Source organism: Eurosta solidaginis, chromosome 4 (genome assembly GCF_040869045.1).
Source record: "Eurosta solidaginis isolate ZX-2024a chromosome 4, ASM4086904v1, whole genome shotgun sequence".
NCBI lineage: Eukaryota > Metazoa > Arthropoda > Insecta > Diptera > Tephritidae > Eurosta > Eurosta solidaginis.
The window spans coordinates 95,331,372-95,358,192 of record NC_090322.1 but is presented as its reverse complement, the minus strand read 5'-3'; the positions used below and the strand labels follow the sequence as shown (position 1 = coordinate 95,358,192).

Genomic DNA, 26,821 nt, shown 5'->3' with positions numbered 1-26,821 from the left:
TCAACAATCTCCGCCACAACAAATTTGTGTAGAACCATGACCTTCCCAATCAATACTTCACATATCACTTCTCCCTGAACTTGGTTATACTCGCCAGTGACCGTACGCAACTTTGCTCCAGGTAACGGTTTTGCTCTCCTGTTGACCAAGTCAGATCGGATCAAGGAATGAGATGCGCCCGTATCTACAGTCAGTACTCGTTCTTTGCCATCCACATTCCCTCTGACGGTAAGACTGCTTGATTTCCTTCCAATTTGCGACGCAGATATCACAGGGCATTCAATAGCTGGATCTAGCTCTCTACCTCTTACTCGCTCTTGCTCATCTCCTCCAACTTTGCGTTTACGGCCACCCACATTGTTGGAACTATTAAGACCAAGATCGCAATGACGTGCTATGTGACCGGACTTCCCGAATTTGAAGCATTTGATAACTTTTTCACTTCGCTTTTGCGATCCTTTCAGTGCCTCCAATATTGCGTCTACCCACTCTGGCCTTTCTACTTCCACACGGCGTGCTTTGAAAACTGGCTTACACAGAAGCGACGCTGTTTCCTGAATCAGAGCTTGTGACACCGTTTCTGCGAATGTTGGCTTTGGGTTTGCGTATGTAGCTCGCTTTGTTTCGACGTCCCGTATGCCACTTATAAAGCTCTGAATCTTTACCCTTTCAGTGTATTCCACGGGTGCATTCGCATTTGCAAGATGAGCCAATCTTTCAATGTCCGAAGCAAACTCCTGCAAAGTCTCGTTAGCTTTTTGGTAGCGGTTTTGCAATTCTATTTGAAATATCTGTTTCCTGTGCTCGCTTCCGTATCGCCGTTCTACAGCAGCCATCAATGCGTCATAACTGTTCCGTTCGTACTCTGGAATAGTCTGTAAGATTTCGGCAGCTGGTCCTTTCAATGCCACGAAAAGTGCGGCAACTTTATCTTCCACATTCCAGTTGTTCACTGCTGCGGTCTTCTCAAACTGTAGCTTAAAGACCTGGAAAGGAACAGCACCGTCAAAGCATGGTGTTGTTACCTTTGGATTACTCGCTGAAACTGCTGGACGATTTAATTGTAACTGCTCCATACGACCCTTCAAATCATCGACTTCTGCCTGAAATTGAGCGATTTTTGCATCCTGCGCTTCCAGCTTTGATGTTACCCTTGCTTCCTGTGCTTCTAACTGTGAAGACATTTGTGCCACCTGCAATGATAAGCGCTCCTCTTGTGCGGTGTTTCATTTTTCTCTTCAATTTTTGCTGTTGTCTCGTCCTCATCAGGGTAAAAGACATACTCGTCCACATCAATTCCTTCTGCTTCCATTGCCTCTCGTAGCCGTGCCTGAAGTTCGAGTTTAACGCCGCTTGTATTCAATCCACGGCTCTCCAACTCCTTTAGTTGCTGGATCTTAAATTCACTGAACTTTGCCATGTCCTTGTTGTCCTCTGGAATTTATTCAACAATTCCTCTTCTGACACCAATTGTAACGAATTTGCTGCAAATCCTCTTATTTGCAATCCTCTGCTAAGTTCGAATCACTAAACTGTTGAATAAATAACTCCAATATTGAATAATGGAAAAATGGCCTTTATTAAAGTACTTCACAATAACACTTATACTTTGCTACTCGCTGGCTTAATAACCAAACTGATTGATAACTCAAATGAAACTCTACTATTGGCCGCCAGATCGCGTGCTTAATCAAACTGATTGATAGCTCAACTCAAAGTGAATTACATTTTACTCGCTTGTGCCGCTTTTATAGTTTACGCTGCATACATCTAGGCTCTTCTATTTCCAGAACTTACCAACTATTTCGAGTGTTTATAGTTCTCATATAGTTTCTACTTGTTTACAATTTTCTACTTTTCAGCGTCTCTCAGATGTATGTGAGTTTGTAGTTTACAGTCTCTCGCACACACATAGGCGTATAAGTAAATGCATCTGTGTGTGACATCTCTCGGCTGCCTTATATATGTGTATACATGATTTGATTATTGACGTAAACATCGCTTAGCATCGCCTTAGTGATGGTATAGCTTAGTGATGCTAATATCCGTGACAATACTTTTAGGTTGGTTAGCAAACGATCCAAATCGATCTGGATTTTTACTTGAAAATCAAACACGCTTTTTCTTTTCTCGATTAACCGAAGTGTCTTCCTCTTATTTTTGTTATTTTCTTTTCGTCTATTCAGGGTTGTATTACATTTATCTTTCGCCACAGTGCTGTTACAATATCAATAACCTGTTTTGTAATACAGGGTTGTTACAAAGTGAGTATTTTACAGCTCGACCAACCTGACAAACTTGATCGGCCTCGGTCAAGGTATACTTAAGAACTAACTTTCTCTGAATTATTTTCGTCCATTTCTGATGCATTCTGGGTCAGTGGTTGTTGCCACTTCCTGATTCGATGGGCTTCAATCACACCATCGTAGGGTAATTGCGTGAGTTGACAATTGTCTATATCACGTATGACGTACCTGTCATGACCAAGTACCTTGTGTATCACATATGGACCTTTATACACTGGGACAAACTTTTTATTGGAACCTGGGCAAGTATCGATATTTCTTATTGCAACGTACTTTCCACCTTCGTAAATTTTGGCAAGTTTTTTCTGTGAAGTCCGATTGACATCATAACTTTGTTTAGCTAGTATGTGGTTAGAAGCATTAGTTCGTATATAATCTAAGTCCCGGCCTTCGTCTGGGCCTATCTTTTATTGGAAATACTCTGTAAACTCGTCTACTACGACACCTCTTTGCTCAAGGCCAAAAAGTAGCCGACTTGGGGTATCACGACAAGTGCTGTGAATGGAGTTGTTAATAGCATACTCAACTTCAGCTAGTTTCCTAGCCCAATCGTCGTGGTTCAAATCGTTAGTCAATTTACCTAACATAGCTTTGATAACCCTGTTGACTCTCTCCACCTGTCCGTTAGCTTGGGGAGAGGCAACCGCTACTTTGACATGGCCTATATTATTCTTTAATAAAATTCAGCGAACTGTAGTGATGTGAAACAAGTTCTCCTATCGCTAATAACACGTCTCGGTCGGCTGTAATAGCTAAAGTACTTCTCAAATGCAGATATAACCTCTCGGGTGCTAGTGGAATTAGTAGGGTATAATTTAACGAATTTGGTGAACGATTACTAAAATGTGTTTTCGCTTTTATCTTAGCGATGGTAGCGGCCCAAAGTGGTCAATGTGGATAGTGTCAAATGGTAACGGCACTTTCGGGATTGGGTATACATTTTTTTCTCTTGCTTGGGGAGGACTGGCATACATAATACATTTTAGACAATTCCTAACAAACCTTTCAACCTTCTTGCGCATCTCTGGGAACCAATAATAGAGGCTTAGCTTACTCAATGTTTTATCGACTGACAGATGGCCTAACTTCTCGTGTATTGACTGAATAACGTTAAATTCCATTTCGTCAGGGACATAAAACGCGTTTTTGCCATCGGATTTCTTTTTATAGACTAGCCCATCAGTTAGATCAAATTCAGTCAATTCCTCATTGACAAGTCGATCCCGTAGTTTCTTGATATTTTGATCACGTTCTTGAGCAACTTGAATGCGAAATTCAATATCGTTGGCGTCTATAACTGAAGAAATCTGTCGTCTACTCAATGCATCGACATCACCCATGGAAGTACCTCGACGGTTTTGTATTTTATAGTTGAAGTTCTCTAACTCTAGAGCCCACCTAGCTATTCGGGAATTCAACTGTCTTCTATCAAGAGTCATAGTTAGAGAATTACAGTCTGTAACTATAGTAAAGGGTATTCCTTCCAAATAGGTTCGAAATCTTCTTAGCGCATATATGATAGACAGAGTTTCTAACTCAAAGCTATGGTACTTCGATTCAGCATTTGAGGCAGTTTTAGAAAAATAGGAGATCGGATCAAATTTACCACCATCTTGGCGCTGTAATAGTACTGCTCCAAAACCAAAAACCAAATACTACTGGCGTCACAGTGTAGCTCAGTTTCTTTTCCTGGGCTGTAAATGGCTAAAACTGGACTTTTAATTAGTCGGGACTTTAACTCAGAAAAATCGTCATGACATTTTTCGTCAAAATTAAATTGAGTATTTTTCATATAATTGTGATTTTTGCAATATATGCAAATAAATGCAATGTATGTACATATATTTTGTTCAATTTTATAATTTTTAATATGTGCAATTGTTAATGTTTTATTTTATTTTGTTTTGATTTTGTCAATAGTTACGCCCTGAAGACGGTTACTGGAAGAGTAGCCGAAATATATTGGTAGTAAAAATTAAACATATTGTGTTTTACTCAATTTGACCTGAAGCCAGCTTTAAACAAATTGAGTATTTTTCTTTAATAAATCTTGTAGCGCTTTAGCGATACGTGAAAATGATAGCACAAATCTACGGAAGTAAGAAAATAAACCTAGGCACGACTGTAATTGTTTTGAGTTCGTAGGGACTGGAAAATTCTTAATGCTTTTAATTTGGGATTCATTAGGCACAATTCCCGCTCTAGTAACTTTGTATCCTAAATAGTCGATTTCTAGGTAACCGAATTTACATTCTTTAAATTAAACTTCAAATTGCGTAAAGTTATTCGCTCTAGTACTGACCTTAACAGAATCACATGATCTTCGAAATTCTCGCTAGCAATAATTATATCGTCCATGTAAACAATAACTTTTCTTTCATCTAACATATTCCGAAAAATGGTATTGATAAATGGTTGAAACACTGCTGGTGCATTCTTTAACCCAAATGGCATTTTTAAATACTCCAAACTGTCCATTAGGAGTTACAAAGGCGGTAAGCGGTATGGATTCGGCAGACATATTGACTTGATGGAATCCACTCTTCAAGTCCAATACGGAGAAAAGCTTTTTATTTGTAGATATTCAATACAGTATTCAATCAATGGCAGTGGGTAATTATCCCTAACCGTCAATTTGTTGAGTGCTCTATAGTACACACACATGCGAGTTTTCCCATTCTTCTTTTTTACTAGCACAATGGTTGAAGCATAGGGTGAGTCACTTGGTTATATTATTCCTTCTTTAAGAAGGTCAGCTATAATTGTTTGCACATCACTGCGTGCAGCGTAAGACAGTCTACGCGGCGCGTGATGGAAAGGAACGTCAGTATTTAAATCTATTCTCATTTCGTAATTAACGCCCCGATTCTAGTGTGGTAACAACATTCTTCACCACGTTAACAAAATCATGTGACAACTTTTACAACCTTTTGTTATTCTACCCGCGAAAGTTGCCGGATAATTTTTTACCCACAAAATTAGGTGGTTACATCGAAATAACCACACAACAGCTGTTGTTTAGAAAACGGCAAAACTGAAAAATAAAGAATTGTAAGCGCAAATAAGTAAAGATAATAGTAAAAAAGTGTTGCCTCTTGCTATAAATATTTGTTTACATTATGTACTTTCACAGAATAAATTACAATATACCTATGTAGAAACTTATCATGCATAATATGCATATACACATCGTCCCGTTTATTCATTAACCGCGTATCTACAAGTGAGACATTTTCGGTAAAGCGAACACGGTTGCCACACCATGTTTTCATTTGGGACCAAAATTCATCGAAAAAAAAGGACCACATTTTGGTTTTATTTTATTAGTATAAAATACAAAATTTTAGGATATTTCCATATAAAATTTTACTAAACATAGTGAAGACTTTCCTTTAATTCAAGCTGAACAAACAAATATATATGTGCATGCAACCAAAAATGGTACTATATTTTGACATAGGATAAGTATATGTCTTCCACCAACCAAACGTCGTGAACTTAGTTTTGGTCACAAAGCTCTTGGTTCTAGCATTATGTTGTTGATTGCAATGAAATACAATGTATAGTGCAGTTAGGTTTTAGTAAGAAACGGTTCAAAATTTGCGTTCTGGTGTTGCCGAACTACATATGTATGTGGAAAACTCAGTAAATCAGAAGTGAAACTAGGCAATTTTGTTAGTGATATTTTTATAGATGCTTACTTTTTCCCTTAACGTTTATACTTCATATCAGAGCCTAGATTCAGCAAGTGTGAGTTTTGATCCCAGGCCTCAGGGGTTCTGCTAGCACCTACGGAAATAATTTTATACAAAACATTTCTTCCGAAATCAAATCTCTTTTGCATTTGCTTCCTTCTGTCTTCGGGTTAAAATATTTCTTGTTCCAAGATACACAGTTTTCAATTACCTTGCGTGGCTTAACACCACAATAGTCCTGGAATTCCTTGAACTCATTGAGCTTGGTGAGAAAGATTTAAATATCAACGTGCCAAACGAGAAGTAATGCATAGAATTTCTTTGTATAAGTTTTGAAAGTGTTAGGCTCACGGCAGAGTGCTCGCTATAAGCTATGCTAGGCGAGAAGCAATTATAATTTTCATATATTTTACATAGTGTTGTATAACCGATAGAAATATCTGCCGTTATTAATCTAATATAATATATATTATAAATGGGAAAGTTTGGATGTTTGGATGTTTAGATGTGTGGATGTTTGGATGTTGTCCAGACGTTTGTCTTTGTGACTCAATCACGCAAGAACGGCTGGACCGATTTGAATGAAATTTTGCACACATATAGCCAATAGTCTAGAAGCATCTACTAGTTATATATTTTTCAAAAGGGGCGTGGCTCCCGCCCCCTAGGAACAGTTATAATTTAATTATTATATTTTTTCGTCTCTGCGAAATTTGGGACACAGACAGTAGTCTACTAGCGAAATTTTTTTCGAACATGGAAAGAGGGGTGGGGGTCCCACGACCCCTTCGAGCAATTACTTTTTAATAATTTTTACACATTATAACTTTACGTATACTGGCCTTCACCAATATCACAGACTCAAGGGGTCAAATAAGTCGAGGACTTACAAAGTGAGCAGTGACACCCTCCGCCCTCCCCCTTTATCTCCCCCTCGGGTGTAAAATCTATAAATTGTTATAACTCAATATAAATTTTCTCCTATATCAATAGTTTTTGGTATCTGGCACATACATATCGAGATCTAGACAATTTTGGAAAAAAGAGCAGCGGTCCTTCTCCTCCCGCCATCCGCCCTCCTTCAATTGTTTTTATTAGCACGCTTTTATTAGCTTTACCTGTATGTTTCTTTGTAACTCTTCATTCGCTCCAACGTGCCTGCTGCCTTATTAAAATGGTTCTAAAATTAGATTCGCCTTATTTGTAATCCCGTTAGGGTCATATCGAGACCCTTCCGGGATCATTTCTGGATGGTTTTCGGGATCCCGCCATCGTCATTTCGGAACTTTTTCGGGATCATTTGGGGTCCCTTCCGACATCATTTCTGCATGGTTTTCGGGATCCGTCTGGGATCCCGTCGGGTCTTTTCAGGGGTTTTCGAGATCGTTTGGGGTGCCTTCCGTCATCATTTCTAGATGGTTTTAGGTATCCGTCCGGGATCCCGTCGGGGTCATTTCGGGACTTTCGCGACTAATACAGGATTATTTGGGGACCTTTTTGGCATCATTTCTGGTTGGCTTTCGGGGTCCGTCCGGGATTCCGTCAGCGTCATTTCGGGGCTATTAGGGGATAATTTGGGCACCTTTCCGTCATCATTTCTGAATAGTTTTAGGGATCCGTCCGGGAGCCTACGGGGTCATTTCGGGATAATTTGGGGTACCTACCGGCATCATTTCTGGATGGTTTTCGGTATACGTCCGGGATCCCGTCGGGGTCATTTCGGGACCATTTGGGGTCCCTTCCGGCATCATTTCTGCATGGTTTTCGGGATCCGTCCGGGATCCTGTTTGGGTCGTTTCGGGACTTTTGCGGGATTATTAGGGGTATCTTCCGGGATCATTTCTGGATAGTTTACGGAATCCGTCCGGGATCCCGTCGATGTCATTTCGGGACTATTTCGGCATCATTTGGGGTACCTTCCGGCATCATTTCTAGATGGTTTTCGGGGTCATTTCGGACCTTTTTCTAGACTAATACAGGATCATTTGGGGACCCTTTTGGTATCATTTCTAGATGGTTTACGGGATCCTTCCGGGATCCCGTCGGGGTCATTTCGAGATTTTTCACGACTAATACGGGATCATTTGGGGACCCTTCGCCATCATTTCTGGATGGTTTCCGGGATCCGTCCGGGATCCCATCGTGGTAATTTCGGGATGATTTGGGGTCCCTTCCGGCGTCATTTCTGCATGGTTTTCGGGATCCGTTCGGGATCCCGTCGGGATCATTTCAGGGCATTTTCGGGATCATTTGGGATACCTTCCGTCATCATTTCTAGATGGTTTTGGGTATCCGTCCGGGATCCCTTCGGGGTCATATCGGGACTTTTTCGCGACTAATACGGGATCAAATAATAAAATTGCAACAATTAAGCCATTCTGAAACTCCCTATTTTCAAGCCGATAGCAAATGCGCAAATTCCTAAAAATTCTAGAATCATGCACAGATCCTGGCCATCGAGCTACAATATCCAATATATTCATTTTGCTGTCGCATATTCTCTGCACATTGAAAGAAAAAAACCCTTTTCTTTTCGAAAGACTTCACCATCATCACCACCCGTATATGAATTAATGTTGTTGTTGTTTTGTAGCAGTGCTTCGTCCCATCCAACAGGTGCGACCGATCACAAATTGTCATCAATGTCCTCTAAGGGGAGTCCAAGGAAACTTACTGTTTCAACAGGGGTGGACCATAATGAGAGGAGTTTTAAAGGCGATGGTTCCAAGAGGGGAGAAGAAGACGGGGGCGGGTGCTGATGATCGGCATTGCTACCAACCAACTACGGAGATTGTAGTCATGAGTGGGAGCGGCCGTGTGAGCTGGTGGCGCCGTGGTACGTGGCATGTTGAGCAGCAGAGCTGCTGGAAAGTAGTGAGGGGTTCGATACCTTCCCGGAGCAGGAGGGTATGGCGCAGTCCCGCTGCAGGTAATAGTCTAGTTGAGCGGGCGACTGCTAATACGCATCAATATCACAAGAGGTGTGAAACGACGCGTCGTGACATCAGTATTAATAATCCCAAGGCGGAAAATAAAAATTTTAACTCGTTCAAAAGATATTAACGAAAAACCGAAAAATTACCCGCGGGTCTCTCCGAAACCGGTGGTGGGAGCCATAGTATTTTTGCGCAGAACACCTCTCTACATTGGCGGCCTTCTTCCGCGCTTATAAAAAATTACCCTGGGTGGGTCCAACACCGGTTTGCAGACCAAAACTATATCCGCGCAAAACACTTATGTTCTCAATTTTTTTTGTGGGTCCGACAACATTACAACAACCACATGAAAATCCGAGTGTATTTCTGCCATGAAAAGATCTCAGTGAAAACTCATCTGCCTCGCAGATGCCGTTCGGGGTCGGCATAAAAAAAGTAGGTCCCGTTCCGCCAATTTGTAGGAAAAATTAAAAAGGAGCACGAAGCAAATTGGAAGAGAAGATCGGCCTAAAATCTCTTCGGAGGTTATCGCGCCTTACATTTATTTATTTATATAAGTATGTTTGTATGTACTTAAGTATTTTAGTACATATGTACATTTATGCATTGTGGTAACAGCACTTAAGCTTTAATTGAAGGCTGTGCTCATTTTGACCTTTGACTTCGTTTAACTATGTGTATGTAACTACTACTTGAGCTTCAGCTTCTTGCACAAAAACAGAAGACAAAAGCACAATTTTAAATGTACCAACAAGAAATAATTTAATTATTTTTTTAAGTGCACATGTATGTATTATTGTAAAATAATCAGTTTAAAAGATTCATCGAAAGAGTCACAATGAAGAAGACCTCTCTGCAACTAAAAATGTGAGTCTTCTTATAGGATACAGTTTCACTTTTTGTTGTGAAAAACAGAAAAAAATCATTTCAGTTGAAATAATTATTAATTATTAACTTTTCTCTTAAGCTATTATTTATGATAACTTCACCCAAAAAAATTTAGTGCAGTGGTAACACTTTTCAGAGCAAAATCAAACCTAAAAAACAAGTAAGAAGGTCTAAGTTCGGGTGAAACCAAACATTACATACCCAGCTGTGCAATTGAAACGCTGAAGTAGGAGTGGCTTTCAGGCACTTTTGTTCATTTTCAAAGCAAATATAATATCTTTAACGGCTTTTTATTTACGGCTTTTTAAACTTCCGAATTTTCTTCTTCTAAATGTGGGTTTTGCCATGCCCATATACCAATATTTTTGGGAATTTATGTTTTGCGTCATAAAACAAATCGACCTAGCAAATTTCACTACCTTAGTGGCAATTGATATTGAATTATCTAATTTTTTCCATTTTTATAAATTTTCAATATTGAAAAAGTGGTCGTGGTTATTGTCCGTGGTTATCGTTCGCGCAAAACACTTATGTGCACAATTTTTTTTGTGGGTACGACATTACAACAACCACATGAAAATCGCCAACTTCAACTGCAAATATCTGCGAACTGAGATAAAATTTTTATATTCCGCCTTCGGATTATTATTTTCGAGATTAATACGCGTCTTTTGATACCTCTCTCGATATTTTTGGTAGCGTATTAGTAGTCGACCCCTCAACTAGATTTTTACCCCGCTGCAAGGATGACAATTTGTGGGAGGGACGCAACAAATTAAATGAGATTACACTGAAATGACAGCCGGACAGAACCGGCTGCCTTGGGAAGCGTTTATAAATTAATATAGAGATATTGTTTTCCAATTACTATTCACGCATATTCACCTGGGGAATTGATTTTAACATGGGTGCAGTCCATTGCCCCAACTACACGCGGAAAATTTACCTTTTCTTTAAAAGCAGCCTGTGTTTCGAAGCGTTCCTGTTTCGTTTGAGGAAATTTTACAAAATCTGGTCGCAAGGATGCTAGGTGGTAGGAAACTAGCGTAATTGCACGTGAGGCACTTGCTTTTGAAACTCCGGAAAGGTCTGCCACAATTTGCTGAAAAGATCCTGAAGCATAGAACCGGAGTGCGATGAAAAACATTTGATGTGGCTGCATTGCGTTGTTGCTGTAAACAAAGAAGTAATTTAGGGCAACATTTATAAAATATGATGTAAACTTACCGTGCTCCAAGATAAATTTTGTCTTTTATTAAAGAAAAAACAAACCAAGCAGCATCTTTTGACATACGAAATCGTTCGCGAAAGTCAACATCGTCATAATAATGAAAAAAGTCAGGACGCTCTTTAATTTTTCTTTTTCGTCGAAGCACGATTACCTGCAGAGCTTCAACATCGCAATCACTTTCACCAGAATCTCGAAGATCCATTAAACTTTTTACAAATTTTCCACCAAGAACACAAATAAGCCACCTCAGAGAAATTGCAGATGTCAACAATAACGGCGTTGCTATATTTGTATAATGAAATAAGTATCAATACTGCAATTTAATTTGACTCAAAATTTGTACTACAGCAACACTGTTGAAAGTCGAGAATAAGCCAGCTGGCAGGTAGGCTTATTTGTGACTTAGCTAAGCATTGGTGGTGAAACAGAAAAATTAAAAAATATGACAACTAAGTTAAGTCGAGTTGGTGAAACCGGGCCATAGTGTTTTATTCAAAGCAAGGCATCGAGCTCACAAAATCCTACATTTCTAAGTTTTTTTAGTCTTTTAATTTTGTTCAAAACTTTTAACCGCAACTTAGTTATTAGTATTTTTAATTTTGTTTTAGCGTTTCTTTTTCACGACCAGCGCACTTCAACTCCCAAATGGAAACTGACTCGTGAAGCTTCAACCCTGTCGCTATACACCTGTTGCTTAGTTACGAAATTGAAAACATGATGGAGTCAAATATCGGGAGATTCAACCAATCAGAATTCTCCACGTCATTCCACTCCTTCATTTTCATGGTTGCATTTTGCACCTTGCATGTGAGGGAGAGTTGCCATAATTTAATATGACACTACGCAATAGATAGATGATTATGTCTCTGGATGAAAACTATATCGAGGCAAAATAATTTTCTTCAACATTTTTTGGACGTGTATTAAGGTAAATTAGCCAACAGGGGTGGACTGCTCCGGGAAGGTATTGAACCTAACCCCGGTACCAGGCGGTGGTTCTGCTGCATATATCGGAAAAGGATTTATCTCAGACGGTCATAACGGTCATACTCTTGCCAGTGTATCACGTGTAAAAGATGGTTACACCGTTCGGGCTTCTCTGAGTTAGAACCGTGCACCGTACACTTGACAAAGCCCATATCCTTCGAGGCGCCTTCACCCATCTCTGACTCCCTTAGTGACGACTGTCCCCGTTGCAATTCGGAATTCTGCAACTAAATTGTAATGGATTAACGGGAAAGATCGCAGAGATAGTTGACTACATGAATAAAAATAATATCCGTATAGCCGCAATTCAAGAAACAAAGTTAACTGCCGGATCGGACCTCCGACCTTGCGATGGCTAGAACATTTATAGGAAAGATCGCACAAGGGGTAATGATGATGGCCTTGCCTTTATCACCCATCAAACTGTGCAATATAGTCTATTTCAACTCACCCGCAGGGATAAAACCTTAGAGAGTCAAGGCATAGCCTTTCGGTCAGGTGATGTTCACATAGAAATAATTAACAGCTATTCCTTCAGAGACCTGCTGTCCAAGTGGCTATCATCCTGATATCAGTACACTACTCTGTGGTGAAAACCGCATTATTCTTGTCGATTTCAACGCTCACCACGAGCTATGGCAACTTGCCAGCCCACAGCAGAAGCAGGCAGCTGGCAAAGAAAATAGACAATACGACTTTCTTCACGATAAACGGCGATGCCCCTACCAAAATTGGTAATTGTCACAGCTCTCTTGACATCTCAATCGCTTTTGCCAGGACGCGCCCCATGACCCTGTTATTAATATGCAATATCCTACCCTTTCAGAAGAAGAAAGACACTACCAAGGGAGACATGAGTCACCCATGGCCCCACTTTGTTCTGTATACTGCAACAGGTTAAACTCTTACTTGTCCAGAATAAACCCCGACATACGTAATGTATGTCCTGCATGTTCTCACATGACACCAACCATCTTTTCAATTGTAATGTGTAACCTACGCCTCTAAACTCAATCTCCCTATGGTCCGCCCCTGTTGAAACTTCCTGTTTCCTTGGACTCCCGTTAGGGGACTTTGATGACAATTTGTAAGTTGCCCATTGCATGGAGCGATGCACTGCTAACAGTTGCAGACTTATACAATCACTTTTTTATGTTAGCCTTCGTTTTCGAGATGTTGACCAAAGTTTGGAACTGGATGACCTTAATATATTTTACGCTAATACATATAATACATGAAAGGATCTGTGTTCTCATGCAATTAAACAACGTTTTTGCTTAAAGGAATCGCATTTTGGCAAAATGATCATTCATTTGAGCCTAGCGAATATCAGAATCTGTGTTTTAATGAAAAATTATATTTGTGTTCCTTAAAATGTTAAATGTGCCGTCCTTTCAAATGTCTCCACACATAAAATACAGCCCTCCATACACTGGAAACGAATGTATAGCAATCCTATCCTGTTTATGTTCCAGGGTTCAACGCGATATGTGTCCTGGAATGAGTTCGTTCATCATATGCTAGCTTCTGGTGAAGTAAAGGAGCTTATTATCCATCCAGACATGGATATGGTGACTATTATTTTGCACGAAGGAGCCATAATAAAGGGCAAAAGGGTATCGTCTACCATATTTCATATGGCAATAGCAGACGCAACGAAATTTGAGGAAAAATTGCGTGAAATAGAAATTAAGCTCGGAGTTACAGAAGGTGAGACAATTTTTAGTGTATTCTAGGTATCGTATGGAGGTTTCCTAACATAACATTAATGGCGTTTTCTTCTCTGGAAAAAAATGTTACTCTCATGTTGCATTAAGAGCGCTAACTATTGACCTAAATCACCTGGCGGTCTGAAAAAAAGCTGAGTTGGTAGGTAAGGTACCCCTTTTCTTATTCAGTGGAAAATATTTTGTGAAAGAAACACGCAAACTTACGGAAAGGCTGAGAAGAACGCATGTGAAATGAGCAAATGAAAGCAAAATGTTTATATCGCTCATTTTATTGTAAACTGATGTTATCCAAAATTTAAATTTTTCGAGAATTTAAGATACATCTGACTTGTAAGATTATGTTCACGTACAAAGAATACTCCGTGGGGCAAATGTGACCGGCCCAGTGTTCTTTAAATTAAATTTATGGGTAAAAGTCTAGAACAGGGGTCGACTGCTAATACGCGTCACAACAATAATCCGAAGGCGGAAAAGAAAATTTGTATCTCTGTTCGGAGATATTTGCAGTTGAAGTTGTTTCAATTCAATTTCTATCCTCTCATATGTTTCTATTTTATTAAAAAAAAAAAAACCTCACAAAAGATGGGTCCTATAACTCTACTCTACGGGGTATGATATTTTTATTTTATTTTCTCATTTCGTTAACATGGGAAAAATTATTTTTTTCCTAACTTGAATTTACTCAACTTTTTACGAAAATCTTGTATGTGGCGCTTTGCTTAGTTTTGAGGTCTTGCACAGGTTATAAAAGGTTTTATGATTTTTTTCTTAACTTAATTACGAATTTATGTTATTGTTATATTATGTATATTAGTTATGGCTATTTCAATTTATGCTTTATCATTTCAATAAACTTTTTAAGTGTAAAATAACCGTTTACACAATTTCGTCAAAGAACGTAACTTCAAACAGCAATGACTTTTGGAAAAACTCGTAAGATAAGATCTCAATATACTGAAAAGTGTTTATAAATAATATGATTAGAGAAAAAATAATAAAAATTGTTTGTAGCCTGTACAAGACCTTAAAACTAGGGGGGGAATCCCTTTTTAGGGTGGAATAATAGGACCAAATTTTGGTGAGGGTTTTATTTTTACATCAAATAGAAACATTTGAGAGGATAGAAGTTGGACAAAATTCTTTTCGAAGCACTCTTATGTGCACTTTTTCATATGTACCTGCTAGCACAGAAATCCTGCACGCATGCCATTTTAAGAATATCGAAATGCAAACTTTTCTCTGATTTTCGAAAAATAGAAGAACGAGATGTATTTTAGAAACCGTTATAGTAGCAAACGTGTTTGTGTTAACACATACACAATCACCACATTCATGCAACTAAATCTACTCATTACTCAAATCATTTGTAGTAAGTATACTCGCTAGCATGAATGTATGTTCCAGCGTTACCACTTGCGCAATTTTTTTTTTCAAAAGTATTATTCCTGAAAAAATGTATCAATTCGTTTCAATAGATTGATACATAGTTTTTGAGTCATTTCGTCTGAATTTTATATAATGTGTGAAACAAAATTCTGAAATTAATAATATTTAGAACAAAACATCACCACACTATTTTGGCTAAACGGATCGCACAACTGAATTTTATAAAATTTTACCAACATAAAATAAAAAAATAAATGTAAGGCGCGATAACCTCCAAAGAGATCTAAGGCCGAGCTTCTCTTCCAATTTGCGTCGTGCTCCTCTTGATTTTCCCTACAAATTGGCCTGACGGGACTTACATGTTTTATAACGACTCCGAACGGCATCTGCAATGCAAATGCGTTTTCACTGAAAGCTTTTCATGGCAGAAATACACCCGGAGCGCTTGCCAAACACTGCCGAGGGGCGACCCCGCTTAGAAAAAAATTCTTCTAATAGAAAAACCTTATTTCTAAAATTTTGATGTTGCTTTGCCCGTGGTGCGAACCCAGGGCATACGGTGTGGTAGGCGGAGCACGCTACCATCACACCACGGTGGCAGTCGAAATTTTACCAACGCTCAGTTTTAAATAAATGTCGCTGTTATAAAGGTTTTTCTTTTCAAATGTATGCAATTGTATCCAAACGGCTCCCTGGCATGCACATTGTACATATCTATTTTCATATGTATGCGCTAGGGCAGATCTCCTTAGAAAATATTGTCGATGACAACGGAAAATTTAGCCTGTAAAAATTGCAGCTTTTAATTTTAATGTTAAAAGGTGGATCATGTGAATCAAGTTTTCTCATACAAATTACATGGGGAATTTTTATTCGTACTGTACCTACGTTTTAATGACTTTTACTTAAATAGCCCGGAAAAGTTCCACCAAAAAAACTTATTCGCTTGGAATATATGACAAATGTGCGTAAGTTAGTCTTAAAAAAAATGTTTAAAAATCAACACTGCTTCACAGCTACTTGAAAGTCACACTATGTCTTGCTCAAATTTAATTGGCTACAACACTGCATAACCAGAATTCTTCTTAAGAGCCTAAGTCAATGGTTCAATATGCAGATATTTCCATTTGGGGTTGACATTCAACCCAGAATATCTTTCAAACGATTCGTCTTAGTGAAAAATCTCTTTAGACCTTTTTTGTAGATCGTCCAATTTTTTATACGAATGGGTATTGCTCATCATTTAAGATGCGGTCGTTGAAGCGCAGATACACTTAAAATAAAAAAAAACAAAACCTTCCCATGTAATTTTGTATACAGAAACCAAAATCGCGATAAGGCACTTCTTAACATAAAAATTAAGAACTGCAATTTTTAAGGACCATCGTTTTCGTTGTCCTGAACAATATTTTTATTTGAAATGTATTTTTTCGCTCGACTAGTGACAAAAATCTATCACGAAAAGTGTTTGATAACACTGCTCTACAAAATTAAACTTTTTGCATTACCCTGGATCACCACTATTTTTTTTTTATTTGCTATAGTCCCCTAATTCTAAAAATGGTCGAAATTTAAAATTCTATGGATAGGTTTTTTTTTTTTTTGTTTTCTAAAATTTGCCTTTTTTGAAAAGGGAGATCCATTGATTTTATCATATCTCTGGAACGGGTTATCCGATTTTATTGGAGAAAACAGCATATAATAGCAAACGAACCTTAAAATTGTTTAAATATCATTTTTTTAAATACTTATTGGTTTCAGAGTTATTTGCATCGCATTATAACAAAATCGATTTTTTGTATTAAAAATTTCCATTTTTTTCGTAAAAAATTGAAAGAGGCAAAAACTTACAACTTTTATTAGATGATCGTAAAACTGTGAACATTCCAAATAAGGCAAGCTTTATTTCATAAAAATCCATGGATAAACGGTAAAATTATTAACAATTAAGTGAATGAAGGGAAAATACGTATTTTTAATATTTTTGTGTATTTAGCTATTTAAGAGACCTTTATTAAAGAAATTCTACAAAATTTAGGACTTGAAATATTTAAAAATAGTTTCTACTTTTTGCTTGTCTACTGTAATTTTCTGAATTTGATTCTCGTATAAGAAACCAATTATAATCCCCCATTATATTTTCGTTCCAGAATCCTTGATAACGCTCCTCCATTGACTTAAGTTGTTAGTGAAATCGTTCTCCAAGCTCGTCACTGACTTCACCAAGATTTGAAGGGAAAAAATCCAAATGGGAGTGTAAGAAATGCATTTTAGCGACATGTTTGCACCTGAAATTATATGTATATGTAATTTAGAGGATACAATTATTATGAATTTACAAAAATCATATCATATTCCTACTTACCGATTTTCGAATAGTTGGTTAGTAAATCAGAAATGATTTCCTTATAATTTGGACCCCGATTATTTCCTAAAAAGTTTGAAACAATCAGCCTAAATGAGTTCCAAACAGCCTTTTCATCGGGTGATGGTAACGTCTGGAATGTTGAGCTGTGTAGTAGTTTTCGTATTTGTGGATCATCAAAAACACCTTCAGAAATTTTTTAAGCGGATAATTTTAGAAATATTTTTTGAATATAATGGAATGCTTTTTTGTTTAGCGCCTTAACAAAATTCTTGACTAATTCAAGCTTGATGTGTAATGGCGGAAAAATCACATCCTCCTTTTTTATTAGAGCAGCATATTTTATATTGTGTGTGCCTACTTCGTGATTGGTTCTTGCTGGCCAGTCCTTCCTTATATAATGTGCGCTTCGATCTCGGCTATCCCAAAGGAAAAGAAAACAACAATGTTTTGTGTAACCACCTTGTAGTCCAGTTAGTAAAGCTACCACTTTCATTTCGCAACATATTTACCAATCGTGATTTTCATAATGAATTTATTTTAAAAGTTTGGACATGGTTTTATAAGTCTCCTTCATATTTACGGCGTGTGCGAAAGTTCATATGCTATGGGAAATGGCCTGTGCAGGCTGGGATGTTCAGTAGGTAGGTATAACAGTTTCTATGACGGAGTGATAATTAAATTTTTTTTTTTTATGATTTAAGCATTCTAAGAACATCGCCAGAAATGCCTCAAGGAAAAAGTTGTATATATTTGATAACAAATATATATCACCATACTTCTGTCTGACGAGAACCCGCGTTGGCAACTTAAATTTTCCATACAGTATGAGAAATTTTTTCTTATGATCTGCGTTTTGCCTTAAGAAAAATTGACGGGGAAAAATTTCTTGAGTGTCATTATGGAGTTTTCTCATTTCTGGCGATGCCCGTAATAAGCTTTAAAAAGACAAAGTTGCGCAAAATGTCATATCTAAATAATTTGTTTGTCAAAAACAATAATAGGCTTGATATGCAAAATTTTCGGTAAATTGAGTATATTCACTTTATTGTCAATAAAACCAACATTTATTCATGTATTTTCACGAAATAAGGTTTCAATTATTTATAGTGTTTACAGTTTTAAGACCGTGAAATAAAAATGTTAAGTTTTTAAAACCTTCAATTTTTTATGAATTTTTGAAAAATAAAAAAATGTTCGATTTTGCAAAAAAAAAAAATTTTTATATTTTTATGTCAATAACTCCACAACCGTCGATCATATAAAAAAATTTTCTTATCAAGACTTGAATAAAATTTTGCGGTGAATCCACTGGTGTTTCTCTCAACGAATTTAGATAAGTAATTTCCAAGATATGATAAAATAAATGGCAAGACCTCTGTGAAAATTCGTGATTTTAGAAAAAGAAAAAAAAATCTTATCCATAGAATTTTAAATTTTGGGTGTTTTTGTACTTAGAGGGCCATAATACATCGAAATTAAATAGTTAGACTTGAAAGTAATTTCTCGTGTTAACTAGTGTAACCGATCGAAATATCTAGTCATTAAAACAAGACTATTTTTCTGATAAGTCCGTTGTTTCTTCAAAAATTAATGACAGTGTTTTTGCCCAAAGATCCAACATTTCTCTTTTTAATGCCTCGCCTAAATTATTTCGTAGGTGAAATGTATTGTTCTGCTACATTTTGTTGACTGAGCAATTTTTGTGGTAAGAATTCCATTGAAGTAAATTTTTGTAAGCAGTATTTTGAATTTTGCGCTCAGTGAAAAGGAAAGAAAAGTACCAAAATCGTGGCTACTTCCTAAAAAGGACCAATATTTAAAAAAGAGACCAACGGACCAAATGGGGTTGGAAGGGACCCAGTTTGCAACAGTAGTAGCAGGTATGCGCGCTAACATGTATATACAGTTGTGAACACGAAAATAGCAGTGAAATTCTAAATGGTATGGGTTTTGGTATGCTTTTTTCTATGTTGTCTGTTAACCTAGGAATGTATGTTACGCTGTAATACTGTTTTGGTTGGACATTGCTATTAGATGTTGGGTTGTTGTTAGTTGCGTATTTTATTTGCGTTTTCTTTTGTTCAATTAAATTTTTATAAGACCGTGAGGGTAATTGTTTTTTCCCAATATTTTGGTGATTTTTTTTAATGTTGACGTCCCAGAATTTTTCGTGGCTGATTTTAAACACTTTTTGGATCAGGTTTTGGCCGTTTTAACCTTATATTTAAATGGTTGGGTTGATAAGTAATTAATCAGTCGTCCCGATAAAGTGGGTATAGTATACCAATCTAGTAAAAGATCTTGGTTTATTCTGTGGATGCGGGTATCTAAAAAGAGGATGCTGCCATTATTTTCTATTTCCACAGTAAATTTAAGCTTATTGTGGTACTTGATTATTGTGTAGAGGATGTTGTCTAAATCTCTCCTCTTTACAATGGCAAAGATGTCGCCCACATACTTAGTTAGAAATGATATGTTTATATTATATTTTTCTTTTAGTTCTGACATACTTTCTTTTAACAGGTCGTCAATAACTATGTCAGCTATGGTGGGGGAGAGCGGATTACCCATCGGCATTCCAAACGTTTGGACGTATAGCTTCTCATCCCACATGAAATAATTATTTTCCATTAGGCAAAAATTAAGTATGCCCAAGAATTGTTTTTTTGTTATTTTAGATATTTTTGTAATTTCATCCCATTTCTTCGAAATTTTTTTTATGGCAAGCATCGTAGGTATATTGGTAAATAGGGATACCACATCAAAAGACAGTAGTATATCGTCGGCACTAAGTCTTGTGTTTTTAAGCCTTTCTTTAAGTTCATACCTTTTTTTTTTATATTGTATTCATCAGAAACCAGGTTCTTGAGAATATCACCAATATATTTGGACAATTTATAACCTGGAACATTTATGGACGAAACTATAGGACGGAAGGGAAGATCCGGCTTGTGTATTTTAATATGCCATTAAATTTCAAAGAATTAAACGCATTTTCAGAAGCATCGTCCCATATAAAGTCAACTTTCTTTCTGTTTAAATGATTCAAAAGCGCCACCAGTGAAGCAAAGTTAGGTATAAACTTCCTATAATAGTTTGCGAATGCGAAAAATCGTCGTACTGCATCTTTGTCAGACGGCTTATTATATTCTTCTATTTTTGAGGGATCTGGCGACAAACCCTTAGACGAACATTTATGTCCTAAAAACGTTACTTCTGGTCGAAGAAAATGACATTTGTTCGGATTCAGTTTTAGATAAAATTTTCGACACGTGCTGAAAACTTGACCTAAATTCTTTGTATGATGTATTTCACTACACCCTATGACGATGATGTCGTCAACGTACAAAAATGCTACGTTAATATCTGAAAAATCTAGGGTCATCATTCTAGAGAAAAAATTTGGTGCCACACTCAATCCGAAAGGTAAAACTTTCCATCTAAACGATCCACGATCATTACTAAAAGATGTTATGTCTCGCGAGTCGGGATGTAAAGGTATTTGATGGAACCGGAAAATAAATCGAGTGTTGAAAAATATTTCCTCTGCCGAGGTTATCAAGAATATCATCCACTCTAGCGAGAGGGTGTTTATCGGCGATGAGCTTATTGTTTACAGCTCGAAAATCTACACACATCCTATATGCCTTCTGCTGGTTTGTATCTTTTTTCGGAACTATGATATGTGGACTGTTATAATTTGAATAGCTTTCCTCAATCAAGCCGTTTTCTAATAATTTGTTAACCTGTTCGTTTATCTCTTGACGTTGAGATTATGATAGACGGTAATTTATCATGTATACTGGAGTTGCGTCGTTTACGGGTTAGTTTTTGTTCGTAAAAATTGTTTAATGTCATTTTGTCGTCTTTAAGTGCGAAAATGTCCGCATATTCTAAACATAAGTCTAGTAGATTGCTTGAATCATAATTAGGAATTTGGTTTTTTAAATTTTCTTTAGCTCTTTACGCTTATCTTGTTTTACTACTTTGTTGATATTATAAACGTTATAATTAGAAATTGGTTCAGTCCGAATATTACAATTTCTAATGTATTTTATGCTGTTCGTTGTATTTATTACTTTGGGAATAGGATTACTTAGATCGACAATACATCTTGCCGTAAAAACTCCGTTAGTAATTTCTTGTGAGTCCACGAATAGTGCTCTGTTGATTTGTTTAAATCAAAAATTCGAAAAACTCTGCAACGAGGAAGGATAACTCAAGTATCGTCTTCCGTTCCGTGCAGGATTGGAAGTGATACTTTTTCGTTGCCTACCCAAAAAGAAATACAGTTTGAGTCATAGTTGATATGACATTTGTTTGTTTTTTAGAAATCTTTTTCTATTATTCCGTCTGTCGGAATATTAAAATCATTATTTACCACGTGTAGTGTATGGTTGATGAAAAAATTAGAAAAATGTAGCTTGGTTGGAAAAGTGCCTAGAATAGAAACCATATCGGAAGTAACTCCCGTTATATTAATTGTATCAGTATGATTAACTGATGAAATTGTGTTGATACAAGAAATTTTTATTAAGATGTCGGCTTGTGTGTCGACAAAAAATGTGCAAAGTTGGTTAAAACCGTTTAGGTTAATTTGGATGAAGTCAGAGAAATTTAAATCTAAACAGTAAATATTTATATAATTAGATTTTTGTGAAGAGTCTGTTAGTAATCTGTCGCTTCCTCCCTCGGTGTTCCCTGCTGAGGGGCTTCCGCGTTTAAAGCCCTGACACTCGCATTTCTACCTCTGTTGTTGGAAGTTCGAGAATTATTTGTATTGCCTGTATTGTTGCTGTTATTACTGCTATTACTATTGCTTTAAAAAAGGACTGCTATTTGTCGGACGAAAATTTTGCCTTTGATTGTCTCGAGTAAAGTTATTGTTAAAATGTTGCCTGTATGTATTAAAATTACGATATTGGTTGTGAAAACCGCGACGACGATTGATACCTTAAAAACTTCTATAATGATTATTTCTACTAGCCCTGAAACTTGGCGCTTTTTATTTCGTTTGATTGTTCAACAATCAGTTTAGCTACTACGTCCTTGGAATCGGAAAATGTGGTGGAAGCTAAGACGGATTTGACTAAAGGTGTTCTCGCGTTTAATTGGCAAACGTTAACTGTTTGTTCAATAAGCCATCTTGTGAGCTTTGGACTGTGTTATGTCTTCACCAATAAGCGAACGTTTTAGGAATCAGCCAATTCCTCAACGCGTTTAGCAAAATCAGTGTAGTTATTATTATACCTTTCATGAAAATGAAATGGTATATTAATTTCGTCACGAAAGCGAAAATTGTAAGTCCTTAAAGGAAAATAGATAGACCCACCATTAAGTATACCGAAATAATCAGGTTGAAAAGCTGAGTTGATTTAGCCATGTCCGTCTGCCCGTCTGTCCCTCTGTCTGTTTGTATGCAAACTAGTCCCTCAATTTTTGAGATATCTTGATAAAATTTGGTGAGCGGGTGTATTTGGGTGTCCGATTAGACATTTGTCGGAACCGGCCGGATCGGACCACTATAGCATATATCCACCATACAACCGATTTTTCAGAAAAAGAGGATGTTTGTAATATCTTACTCAATTTAACAGACTGAAGCTTCAAACTTCACCATATAATTTCGTATATTGCACATATTGTTTCCTGAAAAAATTGATGAGATCGGTCGTATATATAGTATATATCCCCCACAACAGATTGTTCAGATAAGAAACTTTTCGTAATTGCTGCCCTATTTTAAGAGCTAGAGGCTTCAAATTTCAACGAATGCTTACGTATATAGCAAATATTGTTGTCTGAAAAAATCATACAGATCGGAGGTATATATAGTATATATATGGTGGTATATATAGTATATATATATTGTATATATATATATATATAGTATATATATATATATTCGCAATTTTAGCCCCATTTTAACAGCTAGAAGCTTCAAATTTCACCGAATGCTTACGTATGTGGCATATATTGTTGTGTGAAAAAATCATAGAGATCGGTTGTATATATAGTATATATCTCATACAACCGATTGTTCAGATAAGAAACTTTTTGCAATTTCTACCCATTTTAACAGCTATAAGCTTAAAATTTCACCGATTGCTTACGTATATAGTATATATTGTTGTGTCAAAAAATCATAGAGATCGGTGATATATATAATATATATATGATGGTATATATAGTATATATATATAGTATATATATATAGTATATATATTTTTTTTTTGCGATTTCGGCCCCATTTTAACAGCTAGAAGCTTCAATTTTCACCAAATGCTTACGTGTATAGCATATATTGATGTCTGAAAAAATCATTGAGATCGGTCGTATACATAGTATATATCTCATACAACCGATTGTTCAGATAAGAAACTTTGCGCAATTTCTGTCCCATTTTAACAGCTAGAAGCTTCAAATTTCACCAAATGCTTACGTATATAGCATATATTTTTGTCTGAAAAAATCATAGATATCGGTGGTATATATATTATATACTTCATATAAACTGTCATTTTTGTACCTTTTTTACGGATAGAAGCTTCAAAATTCATCAAATTTCATCAAAGAGTTACGTTTACGTCATATATTTTTGAAATACGTGATTCGTAGTCATAGTTTTTACATTCAGACCACAAAAAACGTAAAGCTTTGCATCCTCACACAAAGTACCTACCTATTTTTTATTTTATATTTATCTTAAAAATCGGTTAGATATGCTCAAATTTCACAAAATGTTTACGTGTATAGCATATATTGATGCTGAAAAAATCATTGAGAACGGTGGTATACAACCGATTGTTCAGATAAGAAACTTTGCGCAATTTCTTCCCCATTTTAATAGCTAGAAGCTTCAAATTTCACCAAATGCTTACGTGTATAGTATATATGGTTGTCTGAAAAAACATTGAGATCGGTGGTATATATAGTATATATCTCATACAACCGATTGTTCAGATAAGAAACTTTGCGCAATTTCTTCCCCATTTTAACAGCTAGAAGCTTCAAATTTCACCAAATGCTTACGTGTATAGTATATATTGTTGTCTGAAAAAATCATTGAGATCGGTGGTATATATAGTATATATCTCATACAACCGATTGTTCAGATAAGAAACTTTGCGAAATTTCTGCCCCATTTTAACAGCTAGAAGCTTCAAATTTCACCAAATGCTTACGTATATAGCATATATTGTTGTCTGAAAAAATCATAGAGATCGGTGGTACATGTATTATATACCCCATATAAACTGTATTTTTTGCCCCTTTTTTACGGCTAGAAGCTTCAAAATTCATAAAATTTCATCAAATTGTTACGTTTACGTCATATATTGTTGAAATACGTGATTCGTAGTCATAGTTTTTACACGCAGACCACAAAAAACCTGAAACTTTGCATCCTCACACAAAGTACCTACCTATTTTTTATTTTATATTTATCTTAGAAATCGTTTAGGTATGTAGATATGTTCACTATATATTTCTTATCTTATACATCCGATTATTCGGAGATTACGAATGGGATAAGATTATTGTTCAGCCCTATTCATGAAAGGTATGAAGTCTTCGGCACAGCCGAAGACAGTCCCGTCCTTACTTGTTGTTTATTTGTAAAGCTGCAATTTTTCCAGCCACAACTTACGAGTTGTCTATTTTTATACGGTTATGTAGAGCTATTTTTATGTCATTGACTGATTGTATTTGAGTAGGTATGGCTTCACGAGCTTTACCCTCAAGTTTAGATTTAATAAATGAAATAAAATTATCGTTAAGATTTTCTTCCGTTAAGTCTTCGCTTAGGTTGATTTTATTAATGAAGGATTCAAGACCTAAACGCTCAACGTTATAATTTTCACGCATAATTGTAGCACACAGGCTGATAAATGACCGCTTTTGTTCTGGTGTTGCCATATTTCTGCCGTAATTAGAAATAATTGGAGGTGATTCTTCAAATCCTAAAAATTCTGCAGAATAAGATATTCTATCAACCTGACTTTTTAGTGTGGTCGACGATGATGTATCTGGGCTCCCTGAGCTTACACATATGGAATCAAAATTTTCGGAATTTGAGTCTGAATCTAGATTTTCAGAAGACGAGTTTCGCGGACGGACATGTATAAGATAAATTGAAGGCAAGAAAATTATTTAGTATGTATAATTTAACATGTATATACAGTTGTGAACACGGAAATAGCAGTGAAATTCTAAATGGTATGGTTTTCGCACTATAGCTGTGTATTTTTACAAGTATATTGTAATGGTACCTTAAGTTCAATCTCACCACATCAAACATACATACATCAGCTGATGTCGCTCGCACGGGCTACTGAAACCTGGCGCGTGAGTAGCTCGGCCATTATATTCTTGCAGCTGAAAAATAAGAACGAACATCTTTAGACAGTGAGCAACTTACCTACATATTATTTTGTGATATATATAAAATTGAGTTTTTGTGAAACGTAATAAAATTTAGTAACAGAAACTAAATATAAAGTTTTATTTTCGGCAACGTATTGAATGCGTTTTGGTGTATGTGAGGTAATTTCGCGACAACTTATAAGCGCATATTATACATGGCGACCGTGACCAATGTGTCACAACTATTTTAAATAGTTAAAACAATTTTAATTAAAAATAAATAAAATGTAAGGCGCGATAACCTCCGAAGAGATCTAAGGCCGAGCTTCTCTTCCAATTTGCGTCGTGCTCCTCTTGCTTTTCCCTACAAATTGGCCGGACGGGACCTACATGTTTTATGCCGACTCTAAACGGCATCTGCAATGCAGATGAGTTTTCACTGAGAGCTTTTCATGGCAGAAATACACCCGGAGCGCTTGCCAAACACTGCCGAGGGGCGACCCCGCTTAGAAAAATTTTCTTCTAATTGAAAAACCTTATTTCTAAAATTTTGATGTTGCTTTGCCCGGGGTGTGAACCCAGAGCATACGGTGTGGTAGGCGGAGCACGCTACCATCACACCACGGTAGCCGCCATTTAATTTTAATTTAAATTTAATTTTAATTATATACGGAAAATTGGTATTTGCAAAAAAAACGGCAGTCCATGTGCCTACATTCCATTTCATATACATAACGGGTCCCAATAACGGGTCCCTAAGTCCCGTATAAACACGCCACGTTAACACATACATGCGAATACAGTTTCAATACAACGTTCGCTGAAAATAAGGATACATGCGCATACATACGCAAATTATTGAATGCGTTTTGGTGTGTCCAAATATTATATGCAATATGTGCAGTAACATTTATCTGGCGCACTACAACA

General features: G+C 36.6%; 1 protein-coding gene across 3 annotated transcripts in view; it reads left to right on the top strand.

Annotated features, from left to right (window-relative positions):
- The window catches only part of Spg7 (Paraplegin), a 590,769-nt gene that overhangs the window by 96,249 nt on the left and 467,699 nt on the right, over positions 1-26,821 (top strand). For all 3 annotated transcript variants that reach the window (XM_067782287.1, XM_067782285.1, XM_067782286.1), the window contains one exon: positions 13,519-13,753. In XM_067782287.1, the coding sequence (XP_067638388.1) occupies positions 13,519-13,753 (235 nt within the window). The remainder of the gene's footprint in view (positions 1-13,518; positions 13,754-26,821) is intronic.